Raw genomic sequence first — 23,637 nt, 5'->3', positions numbered from 1 at the left:
TTAGCAAGAGTCCATGAGCTAGTGACGTATGGGATATACATTCCTACCAGGAGGGGCAAAGTTTCCCAAACCTTAAAATGCCTATAAATACACCCCTCACCACACCCACAATTCAGTTTTACTAACTTTGCCTCCGATGGAGGTGGTGAAGTAAGTTTGTGCTAGATTCTACGTTGATATGCGCTCCGCAGCAAGTTGGAGCCCGGTTTTCCTCTCAGCGTGCAGTGAATGTCAGAGGGATGTGAGGAGAGTATTGCCTATTTGAATGCAGTGATCTCCTTCTATGGGGTCTATTTCATAGGTTCTCTGTTATCGGTCGTAGAGATTCATCTCTTACCTCCCTTTTCAGATCGACGATATACTCTTATATATACCATTACCTCTGCTGATTCTCGTTTCAGTACTGGTTTGGCTTTCTACAACATGTAGATGAGTGTCCTGGGGTAAGTAAATCTTATTTTCTGTGACACTCTAAGCTATGGTTGGGCACTTTGTTTATAAAGTTCTAAATATATGTATTCAAACATTTATTTGCCTTGACTCAGAATGTTCAACTTTCCTTATTTTTCAGACAGTCAGTTTCATATTTGGGATAATGCATTTGAATTAATCATTTTTTCTTACCTTCAAAAATTTGACTCTTTTTTTCCTGTGAGCTGTTAGGCTCGCGGGGGCTGAAAATGCTTCATTTTATTGCGTCATTCTTGGCGCAGACTTTTTTGGCGCAAAAATTCTTTTCCGTTTCCGGCGTCATACGTGTCGCCGGAAGTTGCGTCATTTTTTGACGTTATTTTGCGCCAAAAATGTCGGCGTTCCGGATGTGGCGTCATTTTTGCCGCCAAAAGCATTTAGGCGCCAAATAATGTGGGCGTCTTATTTGGCGCTAAAAAATAAGGGCGTCGCTTTTGTCTCCACATTATTTAAGTCTTATTTTTTCAGTGCTTCTGGTTGCTAGAAGCTTGTTCTTTGGCATTTTTTCCCATTCCTGAAACTGTCATTTAAGGAATTTGATCAATTTTGCTTTATATGTTGTTTTTTCTCTTACATATTGCAAGATGTCTCACGTTGCATCTGAGTCAGAAGATACTACAGGAAAATCGCTGTCTACTGCTGGAGCTACCAAGCTAAGTGTATCTGCTATAATTTTTTGGTATCTGTTTCTCCAGCTGTTGTTTGTATTGCATGTCATGACAAACTTATTAATGCAGATAAAATTTCCTTTAGTACTGTTACATTACCTGTTGCTGTTCCGTCAACATCTAATTTTCAGAGTGTTGCTGATAAACATAAGAGATTTTATTTTTTAAATCCATTAAGAAGGCTATGTCTGTTATTTCTCCTTCTAGTTTACATAAAAGTCTTTTAAAACTTCTCTTTTTTCAGATGAATTTTTAAATGAACATCATCATTCTGATACTGATAATGGTTCTTCTGGTTCAGAGGTTTCTGTCTCAGAGGTTGATGCTGATAAATCTTTGTATTTGTTCAAGATGGAATTTATTCGTTCTTTATTTAAAGAAGTATTAATTGCATTAGAAATAGAGGATTCTGGTCCTCTTGATTCTAAATCTAAATGTTTAAATAAGGTTTTTAAATCTCCTGTAGTTATTCCAGAAGTGTTTAATCTCCCTGATGCTATTTCTGAAGTAATTTCCAGGGAATGGAATAATTTGGGTAATTCTTTTACTCCTTCTAAACGTTTAAGCAATTATATCCTGTGCCATCTGACAGATTAGAGTTTTTTTGGGACAAAATCCCTAAGGTTATGGGGCTGTCTCTACTCCTGCTAAATGTGCTACTATTCCTACGGCAGATAGTAATTCATTTAAGGATCCTTTAGATAGGAAAATTGAATCCTTCTAAGAAAAGCTTACTTATGTTCAGGTAATCTTCTTAGACTTGCTATATTTTTAGCGGATGTTGCTGCAGCTTCAACTTTTTGGTTAGAAGCTTTAGCGCAACAAGTAACAGATCATAATTTTATAGCATTATTATTATTCTATAACATGCTAATAATTTTTTTGGTGATACCATCTTTTGATATCATTAGAGTTGATGTCAGGTATATGTCTCTAGCTATTTTAGCTAGAAAAGCTTTATGGATTAAACTTGGAATACTGATATGACTTCTAAGTCAACTTTGCTTTCCCTTTCTTTCCAGGGTAATAAATTATTATTTCAACTGTTTCTGGAAGGAAGGGAACTTTTTTTCCAAAGGATAAAAAATCTAAGGTAAATTTAGGTCTAATAATCATTTCGTTCCTTTCCTCACAATAAGGAACTAAAGCCTGATCCTTCATTCTCAGGAGCGGTATCAGTTTGGAAACTATTTCCAGTTTGGAATATATCCAAGCCTTTTAGAAAACCTATAGCCAGCTCCTAAGTACCCATGAAGGTGCGGACCTTATTCCAGCTCAGCTGGTATGGGGCAGATTACGTTTTCTTCAAAGAAATTTTGATCAATTCCGTTCTCAATTTCTGGTTTCAGAACATTGTTTCAGAAAGGTACAGAATTGGCTTCAGTTAAGGCCTCCTGCTAAGAGATTTTTTTCTTTCCCGTGTCCCAGTTAACACAGCAAAGGCTCAGCATTTCTGAAATGTGTTTCAGATCTAGAGTTGGCTGGAGTAATTATGCCAGTTCCAGTTCTGGAACAGGGGCTGGGGTTTTATTTTATTTCTTCATTGTACCAAAGAAGGTCAATTCCTTCAGACCAGTTCCGGATCTATCAATATTGAATCGTTATGTAAGGATACCAACATTCAAGATGGTTACTGTAGGACTGTCCTGCCTTTTGTTTAGCAAGAGCATTATATGTCTACAATAGATTTACAGGATGTGTATCTACATATTCCGATTCATCCAGATCACTTTTAGTGTCTGAGATTCTCTTTTTAGACAAGCATTACCAGTTTTGTGGCTCTACCGTTTGGCCTAGCCTCAGTTCCAAGAATTTTTTTCAAAGGTTCTCGGTGCCCTTCTTTCTGTAATCAGAGAACAGGGTTTTTTTGGTATTTCCTTATTGGACAATATCTGGGTACTTGCTCAGTCTTCTCATTTTCGAAGAATCTCATACGAATCGACTTGTGTTGTTTCTTCAAGTTCATGGTTGGAGGATCAATTTACCAATCAGTTCATTGATTCCTCAGACAAGTGTAACCTTTTTAGGTTTCTAGAATAGATTCAGTGTCTATGACTCTGTCCTTGTCAGACAAGAGAAGTTTAACATTGATATCAGCTTGTCAAAACCTTCAGTCACAATCATTCCCTTTGGTAGCCTTATGCATGGAAATTTTAGGTCTTAGGACTGCCGCATCAGATGCGATCTCCTTTGCTCGTTTTCACATGCGACCTCTTCAGCTCTGTATGCTGAACCAATGGTGCAGGGATTACTCAAAGATATCTCAATTAATATCTTTAAACCGATTATACGACACTCTCTGACATGGTGGGCAGATCACCATCGTTTAGTTCAGGGGGCTTCTTTGTTCTTCCAACCTGGACTATAATCTCAACAGATGCAAATCTTACAGGTTGGGGAGCTGTGTGGGGGTATCTGACGGCACAAGGGGTTTGGGAATCTCAGGAGGTGAGATTTCCGATCAATATTTTGGAACTCCGTGCAATTTCAGAGCTCTTCAGTCTTGGCCTCTTCTGAAGAGAGAGTTGTTCATTTGTTTTCAGACAGACAATGTCACAACTGTGGCATACATCAATCATCAAGGAGGGACTCACAGTCCTCTGGCTATGAAAGAAGTATCTCGAATTTTGGTTTGGGCGGAATCCAGCTCCTGTCTAATCTCTGCGGTTCATATCCCAGGTATGGACAATTGGAAAGCGGATTATCTCAGTCGCCAAACGTTGCACCTGGGCGAATGGTCTTCACCCAGAGGTATTTCCTCAGATTGTTCAAATGTGGGAACTCTCAGAAATAGATCTGATGGCTTCTCATCTAAACAAGAAACTTCCCTGGTATCTGTCCGGATCCAGGGATCCTCGGGCGGAGGCAGTGGATGCATTATCTCTTCCTTACAAGTGTCATCCTGCCTATATCTTTCCGCCTCTAGTTCTTCTTCCAAGGGTATTCTCTAATATTCTAAAGGAATGCTCGTTTGTCCTGCTGGTAGCTCCAGCATGGCCTCACAGGTTTTGGTATGCGGATCTTGTCCGGATGGCCTCTTGCCAGCTGTGGACTCTTCCGTTAAGACCAGTCTTTCTGTCTCAAGGTTCTTTTTTCCATCAGGATCTCAAAACCTTAATTTTAAGGTGTGGAGTTTGAACGCTTGATTCTTGGTCAAAGAGGTTTCTCTGACTCTGTGATTGATACTATGTGACAGGCTCGTATATCTGTATCTAGAGAGATATATTATAGAGTCTGGAAGACTTATATTTCTTCAGGATAGTTTAGATAAAGGTTTGTCCGCAAGTTTCTTGAAAGACAAATCTCTGCTCTTTCTGTTCTTTTTCACAGAAGGATTGCTAATCTTCCTGATATTCATTGTTTTGTACAAGCTTTGGTTCGTATAAAACCTGTCGTTAAGTCAATTTCTCCTCTTTGGAGTTTGAATTTGGTTCTGGGGGCTCTTCAAGCTTCTCCTTTTGAACCCATGCATTCTTTGGTCGTTATATTACTTTCTTGGAAAGTTTTGTTTCTTTTGGCCATCTCTTCTGCCAGAAGAGTCTCTGAATTATCTACTCTTTTTTGTGAGTCTCCTTTTCTGATTTTGCATCAGGATAAGGCGGTGCTGCGAACTTCTTTTGAATTTTTTACCTAAGGTTGTGAATTCTAACAACATTAGTAGAGAAATTGTGGTTCCTTCATTATGTCCTAATCCTATGAATTCTATGGAGAAATCATTGCATTCTTTGGATGCTGTTAGAGCTTTGTAATATTATGTTGAAGCTACTAAGTCTTTCCGAAAGACTTCTAGTCTATTTGTCATCTTTTCCGGTTCTAGAAAAGACCAGAAAGCTTCTGCCATTTCTTTGGCATCTTGGTTGAAATCTTTATTTCATCATGCCTATGTTGAGTCGGGTAACACTCCGCCTCAAAGGATTACAGCTCATTCTACTAGGTCAGTTTCTACTTCCTGGGCGTTTAAGAATGAAGCTTCGGTTGATCAGATTTGCAAAACAGCAACTTGGTCCTCTTTGCATACTTTTAGTAAATTCTACCATTTTGATGTGTTTTCTTCTTCTGAAGCAGTTTTTGGTAGAAACGTACTTCAGGCAGTGGTTTCAGTTTGAATCTTCTGCTTATGTTTTTTCATTAAAATTTTATTCTGGGTGTGGATTATTTTCAGCAGGAATTGGCTGTCTTTATTTTATCCCTCCCTCTCTAGTGACTCTTGTGTGGAAAGATCCACATCTTGGGTAATCATTATCCCATACGTCACTAGCTCATGGACTCTTGCTAATTACATGAAAGAAAACATAATTTATGTAAGAACTTACCTGATAAATTCATTTCTTTCATATTAGCAAGAGTCCATGAGGCCCGCCCTTTTTTGTGGTGGTTTTGATTTTTTTGTATAAAGCACAATTATTCCAATTCCTTATTTTATATGCTTTCGCACTTTTTTCTTATCACCCCACTTCTTGGCTATTCGTTAAACTGAATTGTGGGTGTGGTGAGGGGTGTATTTATAGGCATTTTAAGGTTTGGGAAACTTTGCCCCTCCTGGTAGGAATGTATATCCCATACGTCACTAGCTCATGGACTCTTGCTAATATGAAAGAAATGAATTTATCAGGTAAGTTCTTACATAAATTATGTTTTTTTATTAAAAAAAAACCCTTAATTTTCACATTGGTAGACTTTCTGCCATTACCTAAGATAGGGGTGACCAGTGAGGGTGAGGGAGGGAAGAGAGCTGTTTAGGAGCGATCAGGTAAGGATCAGGGGGTGGGAAGTGTCAGATGGGAGGGTAATCTCTACACTAAAGCTAACATTAACCTTACAAGCTACCAAATTAACCCCTTCACTGATGGAAATATTTAAAGTGTGGTGCACAGCTGCAATTAGTGGCCTTCTAATTACCAAAAAGCAATGGCAAAGCCATATATGTCTACTATTTCTGAACAAATAGCAGAAATCCCACCTCTCCCCTCTTCAATCCATCCTAAATGCCTCTTCTAGGCTTATTCACTTCTCCCGACGCTCTGTATCTGCTGCACCTCTCTGCGAGTCCCTTCACTGGCTCCCCATCCACAGCAGAATTAAATTAAAAATTCTCATCCTGACCTACAAAGCCCTTACCAACGCAGCCCCCCCCCTACCTGTCCTCACTCATCAACAAATATACTCCAGCCCGCCCCCTAAGATGCAACAATGACCTTCTCCTTTCATTTTCTACCATCACCTCCTCCCATGCTAGAATACAGGACTTCTCTCATGCGGCACTAACCCTCTGGAACGCACTTCCTCGAGCTGTTAGACTTTCCCCCAACCTCTCCTCCTTTAAACGCTCCCTAAAGACCTTCTTGTTCAGGGAAGCCTATCTCCAAATCAGTAACAAATTAATTCCACTTGCCTAATAGCTGCCCCATCTAACTCCACACTTACATCATTCTCACCTTTGCAGTCCCCACCTCCTGTTTCCCACCCTCCTACCCATCTAGATTGTAAGTTCACACAGGAACAGGGCCCTCAATTCCCCCTGTATTTGTTTGTTAAACTTTGTCTGGTGTCTTTTATATTGTATTGTACTGTACTTTTATCTTTGTACCGCAGTGCTGCGGAATCTGTTGGCGCTTTATAAATAAAGAATAATAATAATAATAGCAAAGGGGATCAAAGAGAAGCTTTTTCAACCATTTGTGCAATGATTGCACAAGCAGTATATAATTTTATTTTATTTTTATTTGATCGCATATGGTGGTGAAATTGTAGCATGAAATATATCAAAATGGGCCTAGATCAATCACTTGGGTTTTTGTATTTTTAAAAAATATATATATTTTTGACAGGTGTATCGAAAAAAAGACTATATTTCTGTTTAAATGGAGTGATAGCAAAATTGATAAAAATTCTCAGATATTTTGGGCAAATTTTTTTCTAAAAGTCCCAGTAGTGAAAGGGTTAAAGGGACAATTAAGTAAAACTTAAACTTTAATGATTCAGATAGGGCATGTAATGTTAAACAACTTTCCAATTTACTTTTATCATCAAATTTGCTCTCTTCTCTTTGTATTCTTTGTTCAAAGCTAAACCTAGGTAGGCTCATAAACTGATTTATAAACTGTTGAAGGCTGCCTTTTATCTCAGTGCATTTTGGCAGTTTTTTACAGTTAGACAGTGGTAGTTCTTGTGTGTCATTATATAACATGGTGCTCACTACCGTGGAGTTATTTATGAATCAGCACTGATTGGCTAAAATGCATGTCTGTCAAAAGAACTGAAATAAGGGGGCAGTCTGCAGAGTCTTAGATACAAGGTAATCACAGAGGTAAAAAGTGTATAAATATAACAGTGTTAAATATGCAAAACTGGGGAATGGATAATAAAGGGATTATCTATCTTTAAAAAAAATATATATAAATATTATTATTATTGCACTGTTTGAACTATTTGTTTCCCCAAAAAAGGGTTCTGATGCATGTTATATCTACAAAAGTCATTTTTAACAAGGCATTAAAGGATTACTGTTTTTTACTTTTTTTGTTACTCAATAGTCCCATATTTTGTATAATTATCATTTATTAAAAGCTACTAACCTATATTTTGTATAAAACGAAGCTTACAAACCTTATATTTTAACTAAATATTACCCGGCCATGACATCACCTTTTCCAGCCCACCGTTTTCGGCATAGTGTGTATATGAAATGATTGACCAATAACATTTCACTCCTATGCATATCATTACCAGCATAACCCTTCCTAATAAGCCTGTGCATCAATTCAGCTAAATCGCGCATGCGCATTTGTAATTGTAGAAACCGAAGTTACCCACATCTCTGTTAGTTTTACGCTTGCGCATTGGAGGGAAAGTCAATTGAATCGGTTATCCAGACTTTCTACGTATTAGATAAAATTGACACGTCTTATATCTAGCTAAATATTGTACGGCTGTTTACGATTAAAAAGAACTAAGGCAGTAACATTTTTGTTCAGTTTATATGTAATCAAGAGTTTAGTTTCTGCATTTAGTTCTTTTTATTATATCTTAATAAATGTAAGAATAGTACTTTATATTATGTATTTTTATTTTTTATTACTAAAGTATTAGGGAATCCATAAAACACTAACGGCTAGATTTAGAGTTTTGTCGGTAACGACCCGCGTATCTAACGCTGGCTTTTTTTCTGGCCGCACCTTTAAAATAACTCTGGTATTGAGAGTCCACAGAATGGATGCGTTAGGCTCCAAAAAAGGAGCGTAGAGCATATTTAACGCAACTTCAACTCTCGATACCAGAGTTGCTTACAGACGCGGCCAGCCTCAAAAACGTGCTCGTGCACGATTCCCCCATAGGAAACAATGGGGCTGTTTGAGCTGAAAAAAAACCTAATACCTGCAAAAAAGCCGCGTTCAGCTCCTAACGCAGTCCCATTGTTTGCTATGGGGAAACACTTCCTACGTCTGCACCTAACACTCTAACATGTACCCCGAGTCTAAACACCCCTAACCTTACACTTATTAACCCCTATTCTGCCGCCCCCGCTATCGCTGACCCCTGTATATTATTTTTAACCCCTAATCTGCCGCTCTGTAAACCGCCGCCACTTACATTATCCCTATGTACCCCTAATCTGCTGCCCCTAACACCGCCGACCCCTATATTATATTTATTAACCCCTAATCTGCCCCCCCACAACGTCGCCTCCACCTGCCTACACTTATTAACCTCTAATCTGCCGACCGGACCGCACCGCTATTATTATAAAGTTATTAACCCCTAATCCGCCTCACTAACCCTATAATAAATAGTATTAACCCCTAATCTGCCCTCCCTAACATCGCCGACACCTAACTTCAATTATTAACCCCTAATCTGCCGACAGGAGCTCACCGCTATTCTAATAAATGTATTAACCCCTAAAGCTAAATCTAACCCTAACACTAACACCTCCCTAAATTAAATATAATTTTAATCTAACGAAATTAATTAACTCTTATTAAATAAATTATTCCTATTTAAAGCTAAATACTTACCTGTAAAATAAATCCTAATATAGCTACAATATAAATTATAATGATATTATAGCTATTTTAGGATTAATATTTATTTTACAGGTAACTTTGTATTTATTTTAACCAGGTACAATAGCTATTAAATAGTTAAGAACTATTTAATAGCTAAAATAGTTAAAATAATTACAAATTTACCTTTAAAATAAATCCTAACCTAAGTTACAATTAAACCTAACACTACACTATCAATAAATAAATTAAATACAATTCCTACAAATAAATACAATGAAATAAACTAACTAAAGTACAAAAAATAAAAAAGAACTAAGTTACAAAAAATAAAAAAATATTTACAAACATTAGAAAAATATTACAACAATTTTAAACTAATTACACCTACTCTAAGCCCCCTAATAAAATAACAAAGACCCCCAAAATAAAAAAATGCCCTACCCTATTCTAAATTACTAAAGTTCAAAGCTCTTTTACCTTACCAGCCCTGAACAGGGCCCTTTGCGGGGCATGCCCCAAGAAATTCAGCTCTTTTGCCTGTAAAAAAAAACATACAATACCCCCCCCAACATTACAACCCACCACCCACATACCCCTAATCTAACCCAAACCCCCCTTAAATAAACCTAACACTAAGCCCCTGAAGATCTCCCTACCTTGAGTCGTCTTCACCCAGCCGAGCCAAATTCTTCATCCAAGCGGAGCAAGAAGAGGTCCTCCATCTGGTAGAAGTCTTCATCCAAGCGGGGCAGAAGAGGTCTTCCATCCGATTGAAGTCTTCATCCAAGCTGCATCTTCTATCGTCATCCATCCGGAGCGGAGCGGCAGCATCCTGAAGACCTCCGACGCAGAACATCCATCCTGGCCGACGACTGAACGACGAATGACGGTTCCTTTAAATGACGTCATCCAAGATGGCGTCCCTCGAATTCCGATTGGCTGATAGGATTCTATCAGCCAATCGGAATTAAGGTAGGAATATTCTGATTGGCTGATGGAATCAGCCAATCAGAATCAAGTTCAATCCGATTGGCTGATCCTATTATAGTAGCGGTGCGGTCCGCTCAGCAGATTAGGGGTTAATAAGTGTAGGCAGGTGGAGGCGACGTTGTGGGGGCAGGTTAGGGGTTAATAAATATAATATAGGGGTCGGCGGTGTTAGGGGCAGCAGATTAGGGGTACATAAGTATAACGTAGGTGGCGGTCGGCAGATTAGGGGTTAAAAAAATGTAATCGATAGTCGGCGATGTGGGGGGGCCTCGGTTTAGGGGTACATAGGTAGTTTATGGGTGTTAGTGTACTTTAGAGCACAGTAGTTAAGAGCTTTATGAACCGGCGTTAGCCCAGAAAGCTCTTAACTACTGACTTTTTTCTGCGGCTGGAGTTTTGTCATTAGAATTCTAACGCTCACTTCAGACACGACTCTAAATACCGGAGTTAGAAAGATCCCATTGAAAAGATAGGATACGCAATTTACGTAAGGGGATCTGCGGTATGGAAAAGTCGCGGCTGAAAAGTGAGCGTTAGACCCTTTTTTGACTGACTCCAAATACCGGCGGTAGCCTAAAACCAGCGTTAGGAGCCTCTAACGCTGGTTTTCACGGCTACCGCCAAACTCCAAATTTAGGCCTAACTTATTTTTTGTGTGTCAAAATTGTTTGCCATACATTTAAGAGTTGGTAATTTTAGCTTGTTTGTGTCAAGGGAGATTCTATTTGGTGTAGCAAAATGAGAATTATAATATATATATAAATAAGATTATTCCGGACTGTTTCCATAATAAGTATAGTTTGCTCGTTTACTCTAGGGCGATTCTGGAAGCGATCGTAAGCTATGTACTTACGTGATGTGCGCAGCTCACTCGACTGCTGCTCATAGATTCTACTTGCCTTATTCTACTGCAGATGGTGACGTTTCCTGAGACGCTGCGGTAACTCGCGCATGCGCATTAGTTCAGAAAAACGCCATCTTACAACTACAGTTGTCAGCACGGATTGGGAATCCGTAACGGCTGACATACAAGTAGGTTGGGAAACAATATATATTTCAAAGTAAATTATTGGCAAAAGGGTACATATTTAATAAATGAAGTACATTAGAAAATAGGAGTTTTAAAACTATACTACGATTTTATTTGCATATCATTTCTGACTGCAGTGTCCCTTTAAAGTAAAAATGTATATTGTGCATTTTCAAGATAATTAAACATGTTAAATTGTTATATTTGTATGAAAAAATAAGCTAAATGTGTTTAAAATTATATTGAAATGAATGTTTGTGCATAGCTTATACTGAAGTATCAATTTCTTATTGGCTGATATTGAATTCCTTTCACAGTTTCGTTGGGGGACAGGAAAATCCTAGGAGAAAATAAAATATTGTTTTTACTGTAATACATTTAAAATACCATTTTTAGATGCAGCAAACAATAAAATAGGTTTTAAATGTTCTGCCAACATATTCAAGTGAGGATCTTATCTTTTCATTTCAGAGGATTAATCTGTGCAGCCAAGCAATATTCAATACAGTTGAGTCATGGAAAACAGGAAGATTACCTAAGCTGTAGTTTTAGTGACAGCACCTGTTTGCTTAATTGGTAAGGTTAAGGATGTGGCTTGCAGTCCAGTCATGGTGGTCCCCAGATTCATTTCATAAGACATAAAAATAAATATTTATATGTGTCGAACAGCAGGACAGAGATCATCCTTCAAAATATGGAATTGTAGGAAATTATTTTACATTTAGCAATTAATTAGAGACATACAAATCATGCATCAAAAATACATCACTGTATTACAAAAGATTTGCATCTGCAGGTAGTTAAAATAATTTAAAGTGAATGTAAAGTTTCAGGAATGAGTGCCCGGTTTTTAAAAATACTTTTAAAAACAGGGGCACTTTCATTCATGAAACTTTACATTGCAGCGTTTTTGTTAAAAAAAAATTACCTTTTCTTTAGCAAACACAGACCGCGATCCTCTGCCCACAGCTCCTCTGTACTTCAATGATGAAACCGGCGTCCTCCAATCAAGCAGGTTTCGTCATTGTTGAGGTAAGTACAGAGGAGCTGTGGGCGGGGGATCGCCGGGCCGAGTTTGCTTAAGAAAATGTAAGTATTTAAAAAAAATGCTGCAATGTAAAGTTTCATGAATGAAAGTGCCCTTGTTTTATAATAGTATTTTTAAAAACCGGACACTCATTCATGAAACTTTATATTCACTTTAATACTGTCATTTAAAAAAAATTATAATTAAAAATTCATTTTGAAGACCATGGAATCACCCCCATGAAAATACCCTTAAAGGGACACTGAACCCAAATTTTTTCTTTCATGATTCAGATAGAGCATGAAATTATATGCAACTTTCTAATTTACTTGTATTATCACATTTTCCTCATTCTCTTGGTATCTTTATTTGAAATGCAAGAATGTAAGTTTAGATGCCGGCCCATTTTTAGTGAACAACCTGGGTTGTTCTTGTTGATTGGTGGATAAATTCATCCACCAATAAAAAAGTGCTGTCCAGAGTGCTGAACTAATAAAAAAGCTTAGATGCCTTCTTTTTCAAATAAAGATAGCAAGAGAACGAAGAAAAATTGATAATAGGAGTAAATTAGAAAGTTGCTTAAAATTGCATGCTCTATCTGAATCACGATAGAAAAATTTTGGGTTCAGTGTCCCTTTAAGGTTTGTATTCTCATCTCTTTTACTGTGACCAGTTAGGAACTGGTATAAACAAAGCATGCAGGTTGGTCAAAGTTCTGCATTCTATGAAATGCACTCCAGTTTTTCTGTGCTGGCAGGTGAACAAAAACACACATTTTCCAACTTTAGTTACAGGCATACATCAAAGCTTTTTTTCACTATAGATAATTAAGCATTTTCGGATAGATTACGAGTTCAGCACTATTTATCGCTCCTGCTTGTGACAGAGGTTTATTGCACACATCGGGTAGTTTGCGAGCACTAACCCCGAAGCTTGCAAATAACAGAATTTAAAATTTTGCGACTGTGTTAAAGTATTCATTCACAGACTTCAATGGAGTGCGAAAAGTTTGAAAAAAAATTACACCCTTTCAAGCTTGCAAACCAGACAATAAATATAAAAAATTCACATTCCAAAGTTTTTCACAAATAAGAATGTTTTATTTATTCCTAAATGCATATATATTTTATATATACATACATATACATATTTAGACATGTACTGTATATATATATGTATTTCTATGTTAAAGTCCTTTGCAGCCTTTTTTCCCTAACACCTGAGACCTCTTCTTTGAGCCCTTATAACTTTATTATGCAATTTTGTTTAATAATATTTTTTATTAGACAGTGTTGTTACGAGTGTAACTGTACTTTTAAATGTAATTTTGATGTGTTTTCTGCTACTTTATGTCTTGTGTGGCAGTTAACCTGAGCTCTGAAGTTACGATATTCCAATGCGCGTTAAATTCAATCGCACTCAAGCAAATGCTTTTACTTTCAACTTGTTTAACACACATTACTTCCGACATGCACAAAGAGCCGCGATAAACTCCTTTACGCTCGTGCGCAACAGTTAGTACGCCACTCGTAATCTAGAGCTTTATGGTGAATATTTATGGTGAATATCCTCATTTGCATATTTTACAATTATATGTTCTGTTTGAAAGTCCTTGTTTAAATCCTGTTAATTTCACAGATATAAAGGCAATAGCAGAACATTTGCATGTTATTTTTTTTAAATTGCAAATAATAAACATACAACAAAATACCCAAGACAAAAGAAATACAAGTCTACTAAATGTATGTTTGGTTTAGTGAAGTGGAAGAGATATTATTAGAAAAGCAATCTTTGCATTTTCAATGTGATATTCTAGGTTAGTCACACACTGTGAGCTTCCCTATGGAACAAAAGTGTCTGCACATTTATGAATTGCAGGTGAAACATTTCAAAGTAATAAAGTAATCAGATAAACCACAGCATGCATCAGGGAGTAGGGTGAATATTTTTATTCACTGACACCTGAGCTTTTTTGCTTGGAAGTGCAAGTAAGTAATATATATCACATTTGCACAGTCCATTGGAATGGCTTATATTCATATTCCACGCACAAAGTGTCACTGGTGTAATATTTATTCAGGCCATTGAGTTGTCAACAGAGAAACACTTGTCTGTTCCAAAATTCTTTTTAGCGAACTACTAGAATCTGAAGTGTATGCCATTATATGTCAATCTGCCTATGTATAAGTGCATAATTAGTGATGGTCATTATGAGTTGTGTCATGAGTCTTTTTATATTTTCAGAATAAAAATTTAAAAGAATGGAACTGTAATTCAAGTTCTCACTGTGTATGTATAGTACTTGTTTGTGGGTACAGTTTGTTTTTAGATAAAATCTGTATAGGGGTCATTCCATCTCTCTCTCTTATCTCTTAATGTACCAGTTTGATTAAGAGAAACTGGGGACTACTCAGCCATGACCCTAGACCACACAACAATGTCCCTTATACACTTCAGCTCCACTCACATCATGTCTGACCCCACCCATGCACTGCTTTGGCATTGCCCGCAGGAAGAAATTTAATTGTAACTACGCTTATTCATATTTGGAAGGTAGAAGGTTCAGACTTGGGGGCCAATTTATTAATCTGGGAGCGGACATGATACAATGTAGCGTATCATGTCTGCCGCACATCGATAAATGCCGACAGCATACGCTGTAGGCATTTATCATTGCACAAGCAGTTCTTGTGAACTGCTTGTGCAATACCACCCCTTGCAGATTAGCAGGGGGTGTCAATCAGTCGGATCATATAGGATCGGGCGGATTGACGTCTGCGGCCTCAGAGCAGGCGGACAAGTTATGGAGCAGCAGTCTTTAGACCGCTGCTTCATAACTTCTGTTTCCGGCTAGCCTGAAGGCTCGCGCGGAAACAGGGGCTTCAAGCTCCATTCGGAGCTTGATAATTCAGCCCCATAATCTGCAGAAGCAGGTTGGAGAAAGGTTGAGTGATTAATACAGTAGACTTCCACTAATGGTAAGGACACATACTGTAAGGAAATTCAAGAATACTTTAGATATTCATAAGGCTATCCCAAAATATAATTAAGCTTATATACCTCAAAAGCAAATATGGGCAAAATCGAAAAAACATTTAGGTCAACAAGGACCCAAGTTTTATAGGTGCCCCCCCCCCTTAAAACTATTTTTAGTGCTCAATAGTTTGAACATTGTTTAGGGGTTTTGTGGATGATTTAAGGGTAGCACTACATTATAGCCTTTCTGGAAAAGGGCTTAGCTTCTGCCTGCATACATCCTTTATCATTGATACATGGATTTACCAACAGCCTCTCCAGCCTTTCCAACTTCTCCATTCTTACTTATCCCTTTACTACCTCGCAGAACAAATGGCATAGTGGCAAATGAGGTTTAGGAAATGGGCTTTATATAATAACATATAGATTTGGGGAGATTTGGAGAGGCTGGAAAAACTGAAAAGGCTGCTAATTGATTTATTCCACTGTTATACACATCTAGACATACTTACTGGCTTTAATTCTCTAACTATCTCTTAAAAGTTGTTCACTGGGATTGAGGTCAGGGCTCTGTGTAGGCACTCAGGTTTCTCTACACCAAACCAACCAAACCATGTCTTCACGGATGTTGCTTTGTGCACAGGGGAAAAATCATGCTGGAAAAGATAAGGGCCTTCCACAAACTCTTGCCACAAAGTTGTAAGCATTCAATAGTCTTAAATGTCTTTGTGTACTGTACCATTAAGATTACCCTTCACATATTTTTGTAAATATGTCAAGAGGATAAATAAAGATAAAGAAAGGGAAAGGGAGAGGGTAAGAAGGGAAATAGAAGGGGTGAAGGGGAAGGACAAAAAGAAGGGGAGAAAGGGAAAAGGAAGGAGAGGAATTGGGAAGAAAAAAATAGGAAAATAACTTTAATATATCAGGTAAAACTAGGATGATATATATCTTGAGTGCTTATTAGGCCATTATTGCTATTTAGTAAGTCAACCCAACACATATATGGTATAGCTTAATTCAATATCTATATTTTTGTGGGTTCTTTTGATTATTAATGGTTACATTGCAATATTTTTGCCTTCTTTATACTGTGTGTGTATATATATATACACACACACACACACACACACACACATATACACACACTAGTGTGTACAACTAACACTAGCTATTACTTTAACTTTATTTCAATTTAACCTGCTGTCCATATAGGGAAAAGATGACAAATGGATTTGCATGAACAAACAAATTCAGGGTGAAAGAAAATATATTTTTTTCTTCACATCAAACGATTAGTTAGAAACTAATTTTCGGTCTACTCACGTCTAGTAAATTACCCACTTTAACATTTATTGTCCCTGTAATGAAGGAATAACCACATTTAAATATAAGATCTTGCTATGCAGATCTAATAAATTTTAACTGATTTATTCATAGGATAAGAAATTAAAATGCTTTTAGCTATCAATATTACAGGTACAGTAAACAGAGAGTTGTAAATAAATAAAACCAAATGCATGATAGATGTTCAAGCTTTTAATTTCATGGTTTATTCTACTGATCAAATTGCTTTTTATATTATTTATATATTCTAGTAACTATATGTAGGTCACAAATAATTTTTCCTTGTTTTGATTTTTTTTCCAGAGATTGTCTACAGCTGGGTTTTTAATGAGTTCCCCTCTTTTGTGGCTGAAGATAGCCGACGTTTCATCTCCCAGGAGACGGGGAATCTTTATATCTCCAAAGCACAGGCTTCTGATGTTGGCAGCTATATTTGTCTTGTAAAAAATCACTTGACTAACACGAGAGTCATGAGTCCTCCTACACCACTAACACTAAGAAACGACGGTAAGTCACAGTCTATCATGGAATAAATATGCATGACATGATAATACAATATCAGGATTCTTTTAGCATTCATTTACAGTCTTGTGATTAATTATTACGCAATGTTTTTAATCGCTTTACAATTGATGAAGTACATTAAACATATCACAGAAATATTGTCTGTGATATTATAAACATGTCTGTATTTAATTGTATATCTCAATTCTATATGGTTTGAGGTAGTTCCCTTTAGGATTTATGTAGCAATTCACAATAATTAACTCCCCATAGCTCATTTAGAGCAAATCATATAGTATGTCAGTAGCAATCCACAGTGATATATAGTATAGATACATCAATTCACAATGATAAGAATGAAATCCCTATATCATATGCACAGCAATTGAAATTGGTACTAGTTAGATACCTTTAGCACATACACAGCAATTCACTGTGGTAGCAATTAGATCCCTATAGCATGCAGCAGCTCACAGTGATACTAATTAGATCCCTTTAGCACATATGCAGCAATTCACGGTGGTAACAATTAGATCCTTATTCCTTATAGCAAAAAATGCAGCACTTCACAGTGATAATAATTAGATCCCTTTAGCTGTTATGCAGCAATTCATTGTTGTTAACAATTGTATTTATATAGCACAAATTCAGCAATTCATTGTGGTAACAATAATATCTAGGGTTGCCACCTCAGCCATGTTTTCCTGGACACTTATTAGATATACATGCTCCAAAATGTGCAGGTAGGAACATGAATTTCAAGTAAACAGCTTAAGTACATCCGGGTATCACCGGCAAGGGAAAACAAGCAGCCGAGGTGTTGTAGTAGGTAAAAGATGTAGCTTTATTTGGAACACAGCATAAAAACAAAAAGGAGCCTCCACGAGCAACAGGTCGGGGTCAGAGCATGATCCAATGCAGACATTGTGATAAAAGAATCTGATAAGGGTGGGAATGTGGTCATTATGGACCGTGATTATTACAGAAGATCTTAGGCAGCTGAATGAAGAAGAAGTGTATTCCAAATTGACCTTCAATCCCACTCAAAATCAAATTAAAGTATACTCTCAAATTAGGGAAACAAGCAGGGGCATTTAAAGAATCAATATTTGATACATTGCTCCCCTCTGCACCCTATACACCATCTTTTATTTTGTCCCCAAACTATACAAGGACAGCAAAAAACCCACTGGTAGACCCATCATATCGGGGGAGGGGGGCCTACTTGAGCCCCTGTCAGAATTAGTGGATGCGTACCTCCAACCTTTGATTGGGGAACTTATGAGTTATATTAAAGACTCTACTCAGGTACTCAATAATATGAAGGAACTTAAATGGCAAGAGACATATCGTGTTGTGACTATCGATGTTACGTCCCTATATACATCCATCCCACACCACCAGGGGTTAGCTGCTGTAGCAAATTTTTTGAACAATTTTTCTAATTACACAAAGGACGTTATATACTTTTTGTTGACAGCAGTAGAATTTCTTCTGAAGCACAATTTTTTTTATGTTTGAGGGGAGTTGCTATCTTCAGAGACGTGGGACAACTATGGGTGCAAAATTTACCCCCTCCTTTGCCAACCTGTTCATGGGTTGGTGGGAAGCTGGCCACGTCTATAGGGTTGGCAACCCCTTCAAGCAACATGTGATTTACTATGGAAGATATATTGATGATCTGCTGGTGGTATGGGATGGTGATGAGGTGACTGCAGGGATGTTCATTGAGACTATCAATTCCAATAACATCAACCTGAGGTTTGTAGTCAAACAGCATAAAACTAATATTAGGTTTCTAGATTTGGAGCTAATAGCTGATACATATACAAACACAGTGAGCACAACCGTATATAGGAAGCCTACAGGGGGAAACACAATTCTGAATTACACATCCTGTCACCCTGGACATGTCAAGAAAGCTATCCTGAAGGGGCAGTACATAAGAACCAGAAGAATATGCTCAGATGTAAAAACATATGAGGGACAATGCAAGGTACTAGAGGAGAGGCTTTTGGATAGGGGATACCCAGATACACTCTAAAAAACACCAAAATGAGGTAGATTTAATACCACATGAAGATCTTTTAAAGTACAAAAAAACAAATGCCAGACAAATACTGATGAAAAGATAGTATTTAGTACCCTGTACAACCTTGAATATAATAAGATTTGTGACGTTGTAAAACAATGTTTGCCCATCTTAGCAGTAGATTCTATCTTAGAGAAATGAGCAATAAGGGGTTGTAAATTGGTTGCAAGAAAAAAGCTAAACTATTGGTAATATGGTAGCACTTTCAGACTTACCTGTAAAAAACATCAGACCATGGTTACCAAGCAGAGTGGGCTTTTATAAATGTAAAGCTCAACATTGCAAAACTTATAGTTATGTCACAGAGGGAACAAATTTCACCTCTACTATAACTAATCATACATATAACATTAGATTCAAACTAAATTGCAACTCCAATCATGTCATCTATCTCCTTACCTGTAGGGAGTGCCAAATTCAATATGTAGGCAAAATGAAAAGCCTTCTTAAGGATAGGGCTCTTGAGCATATAAGAGACATAGAAAATCCTGATGTATTTACCCCTGTGTCTAAACACTTTAAATCAATGCATCAAGGAGATGCATCATTGTTATCTATCCAAGCAATAGATCATGTCCCCCAACAAAGATGAGGAGGGGACTGTCAGGGTGCCAGGAGAAGTGCAAAAATAATCACACCTTTATTAATAGCAAAAAATAATAAAAAGTCCACAAGTCAAATAACAAGCCAGGGGTCATAACCAGGGCTGGTAGTCAGACGAGCCGAGTCAGGAGCCAAAGCGAATAGTCAGATGAGCCGGAATCAGGAACAAGGAAAACAGCAGAGTTAGGAACAAGCCAAGGATCAGGAACCAGGAAGGACGTCAGGCAGCCAGGTAATACACAGGAACTCTCACAAACAGGTCTGAGACAACGCAAAGGCAAAGCATACTGAACAGAGGCCCTTTAAATAAAAAGTGATGACATCACAATTCTGAGACCGCATCCTGTCTCACATGGATGATGCACACCAGTCTGGCCATAAAATGAAGTGCAGGAAATGAGCAGCATCCCCACAATGCACCATAGTCAGGAAGAGAGGTGAGTAAAATGGCTGCCAGCAGCACATGGCAAACACAACAGGGAAAAAAAACCTGACAGGGACAGAGAGTATAAACTTGACTACAAAGAGGCCCAATGGATTTTTCTTCTAAATACCAGACACCCTCTGGGGATTAACAAGGAAAGTGATGTAAACATATTCATTTAGTGTCACATCTTATTAAAATCATAATTAAATATTAATATTAAAAGGTTTATAAAATAACCTACAATATGGTCAAACATTTAATTTAAATGTTAAGATCTTACTAATACTTATGATAAATAACAATAATTAGAAGAAATGAGGCACTTGTATCAGACATTCTTCTTTCAAATAACTATGTGCAATTTAAATCGTTAAATAGGCAGGAAGGGTTTAATTGATTTTTTTTTTATTGTGCAAGGTGTTTTCTCTTTAAATAGAGGTCCCAGCCACAGCAAAATAACAGCAGTGATCAAGTGTGGTAGACCCACACGAAAGATGTCTGCAGTTGCCATGCTGTGACCCTGACCTGTTGCTTGTGGAGCTGAGGCTCTTTTTTGTTTTTATGCTGGTTTCGAAATAAAGCTACATATTTTACCTACTACAACTCCTCAGCTGCTTGTTTTCCCTTGCCGGTGATGCCCGGATGTACTTAGGCTGTTTACCTGCATTGTTTGCGCCTTTCTCGGCTCCAGGAGAGGGAGTAAGGACCTTTCGACTGGTGCCGACCCTGAAGAAATGATGCTTATCATCACGGACCCCCAAGATTGGTAATCTCCACTTTCTTCTTTGTTTTTAACATGAATTTTAACCCTGGAATGCCCAAAAATAGTGAAATTGAACAGTGCTATTTATATGCCTCTCTGCATACCCTGCAGCATGTAAAGCGCATAAGTGTCCAGGAAAACATGGCCGAGGTGGCAACCCTATTAAGATCCCTATAGCACATAATCAGCAATTCACTATGGTAACAATAAGATCCCTATACCAAATATAAGTTAAATTGCTTTATATATATGAGAGAGATCTCATTTTTAGCAAGCCAAATAAATATATGTGTGATTATATGATCTATTATACTTGCAATAGGAATCAGATTTTATCAACCATGTGATTACAGTATTTAATCTGTTAAACATGCAATAGAATCAGATTCTAGCAATATTCATGGTTGCTAGAATCTGATTCCTTTTGCATGTATAATAGATCATACAATCACATACACAGCTATTAATGGTTTCTAGAATCTGATTCCTATTGCATTTATAATAGATCATATAATCACATACAGTACATAGCTAATCATGGTTGCTATATCTAATTACTATTGCATGTATACTAGATCATATAATCACATACACATCTATTCATGGTTGCTATAATCTGATTCCTATTGCATGTATAATAGATCATATAATCACATACACAACTATTCATGGTTGCTAGAATCAGATTCCTATTGCATGTATAATAGATCATATAATCACATCCACAGCTATTCATGGTTGCTAGAATCTGATTCCTATTGGATGTATAATTGATCATATAATCACATACACAGCTATTCGTGGTTGCTAGAATCTGATTGCTATTGCATGTATAATAGATCATATAATCACATACATAGCTATTCATGGTTGATAAATCTGATTCCTATTGCATGTATAATAGATCAAATAATCACATACACAACTATTCATGCAATAGAATCAGATTCTAGCAATATTCATGGTTGCTAGAATCTGATTCCTTTTGCATGTATAATAGATCATACAATCACATACACAGCTATTAATGGTTTCTAGAATCTGATTCCTATTGCATTTATAATAGATCATATAATCTCATACAGTACATAGCTAATCATGGTTGCTATATCTAATTACTATTGCATGTATACTAGATCATATAATCACATACACATCTATTCATGGTTGCTATAATCTGATTCCTATTGCATGTATAATAGATCATATAATCACATACACAACTATTCATGGTTGCTAGAATCAGATTCCTATTGCATGTATAATAGATCATATAATCACATCCACAGCTATTCATGGTTGCTAGAATCTGATTCCTATTGGATGTATAATTGATCATATAATCACATACACAGCTATTCGTGGTTGCTAGAATCTGATTGCTATTGCATGTATAATAGATCATATAATCACATACATAGCTATTCATGGTTGATAAATCTGATTCCTATTGCATGTATAATAGATCAAATAATCACATACACAACTATTCATGGTTACTAGAATCTGATTCTTTTGCATGTATAATAGATAATATAATCACATACACAGACATTAATGGTTGCTGCATCTGATTCCTACTACATGTATAACAAATCATATAATCACATGCACAGCTATTCATAGTTGCTAGAATCTGATTCCTATTTTATGTATAATAGATCATATAATCACATACACAGATATTCATGGTTGCTAGAATCAGATTCCTATTTCATGTATAATTGATCATATAATCACATACACAGCTATTCATGGTTGCTAGAATCCAATTTATAGTGCATGTGTAATATATCATATAATCACATACATAGCTATTCATGGTTGCTACATCTGATTCCTATTGCATGTATAATTGATCATATAATCACATACACAGCTGTTCATTGTTGCTAGAATCTGATTCCTATTGCATGTATAATAGATCATATAATCACATACATAGCTATTCATGGTTGCTACATCTGATTCCTATTGCATGTATAATTGATCATATAATCACATACACAGCTATTCATTGTTGCTACATCTGATTCCTATTGCATGTATAATCGATCATATAATCATATACACAGCTATTAATGGTTGCTATAATCTGATTCCTATTGCATGTATAATAGATCATATAATATAAATGTTCATGATTCAGATAGAGCTTGTGATTTAAAAAAAAATAACTTTCAAGTTTACTACCATTATCCTAACATGCACAATCGTTTTATATGTACACTTTTGGAGGCACCAGCTCCTTCTGAGCATGTGTAAGAATTCACAGTATATACGAATAACTGTGATTGACGGATTGTGATTGACAAGGGGCCTCAAGCTCCATACGGAGCTTGAGGCCCATTGTTTCCCGCGAGCCTTCAGGCTCACCGGAAACAGAGGTTATTAAGCAGCAGTCTCAAGAACGCTGCTCCATAACTTGTCCACCTGCTCTGAGGCGGTGGACAGAAAGCAACCTGATCAAATACAATCTGGTTGATTGACACCCCCTGCTAGTGGCCGATTGGCCACAAATCTGCAGGGGGCAACATTGCACCAGCAGTTTACAAGAACTGCTGGTGCAATGATAAATGCCGACAGCGTATCATATAATGTCCGCTCGCACATTGATAAATATACCCTGTGTTATTTTATTGTCTTATCTTGTATTTGTTGATTATGCAATTCTGCTGTACTTAATGGTATTTTAAGTGGTGAAATAGAAATACAGAGAGTGCAAAAATGTTT

At 37.0% G+C, this 23,637-nt stretch overlaps 1 protein-coding gene across 1 annotated transcript in view; it reads left to right on the top strand.

Moving 5' to 3' along the window:
- The window catches only part of CNTN5 (contactin 5), a 990,860-nt gene that overhangs the window by 321,638 nt on the left and 645,585 nt on the right, over positions 1-23,637 (top strand). The window contains exon 5 of the mRNA XM_053705588.1: positions 16,819-17,022. Coding sequence (XP_053561563.1) covers positions 16,819-17,022 — 204 coding nt within the window. The remainder of the gene's footprint in view (positions 1-16,818; positions 17,023-23,637) is intronic.

The sequence above is a fragment of the Bombina bombina genome, chromosome 3, assembly GCF_027579735.1.
Source record: "Bombina bombina isolate aBomBom1 chromosome 3, aBomBom1.pri, whole genome shotgun sequence".
Lineage (NCBI taxonomy): Eukaryota > Metazoa > Chordata > Amphibia > Anura > Bombinatoridae > Bombina > Bombina bombina.
Note: the sequence above shows the minus strand (reverse complement) of the source record. Positions and strands in the feature narration are given on the sequence as shown.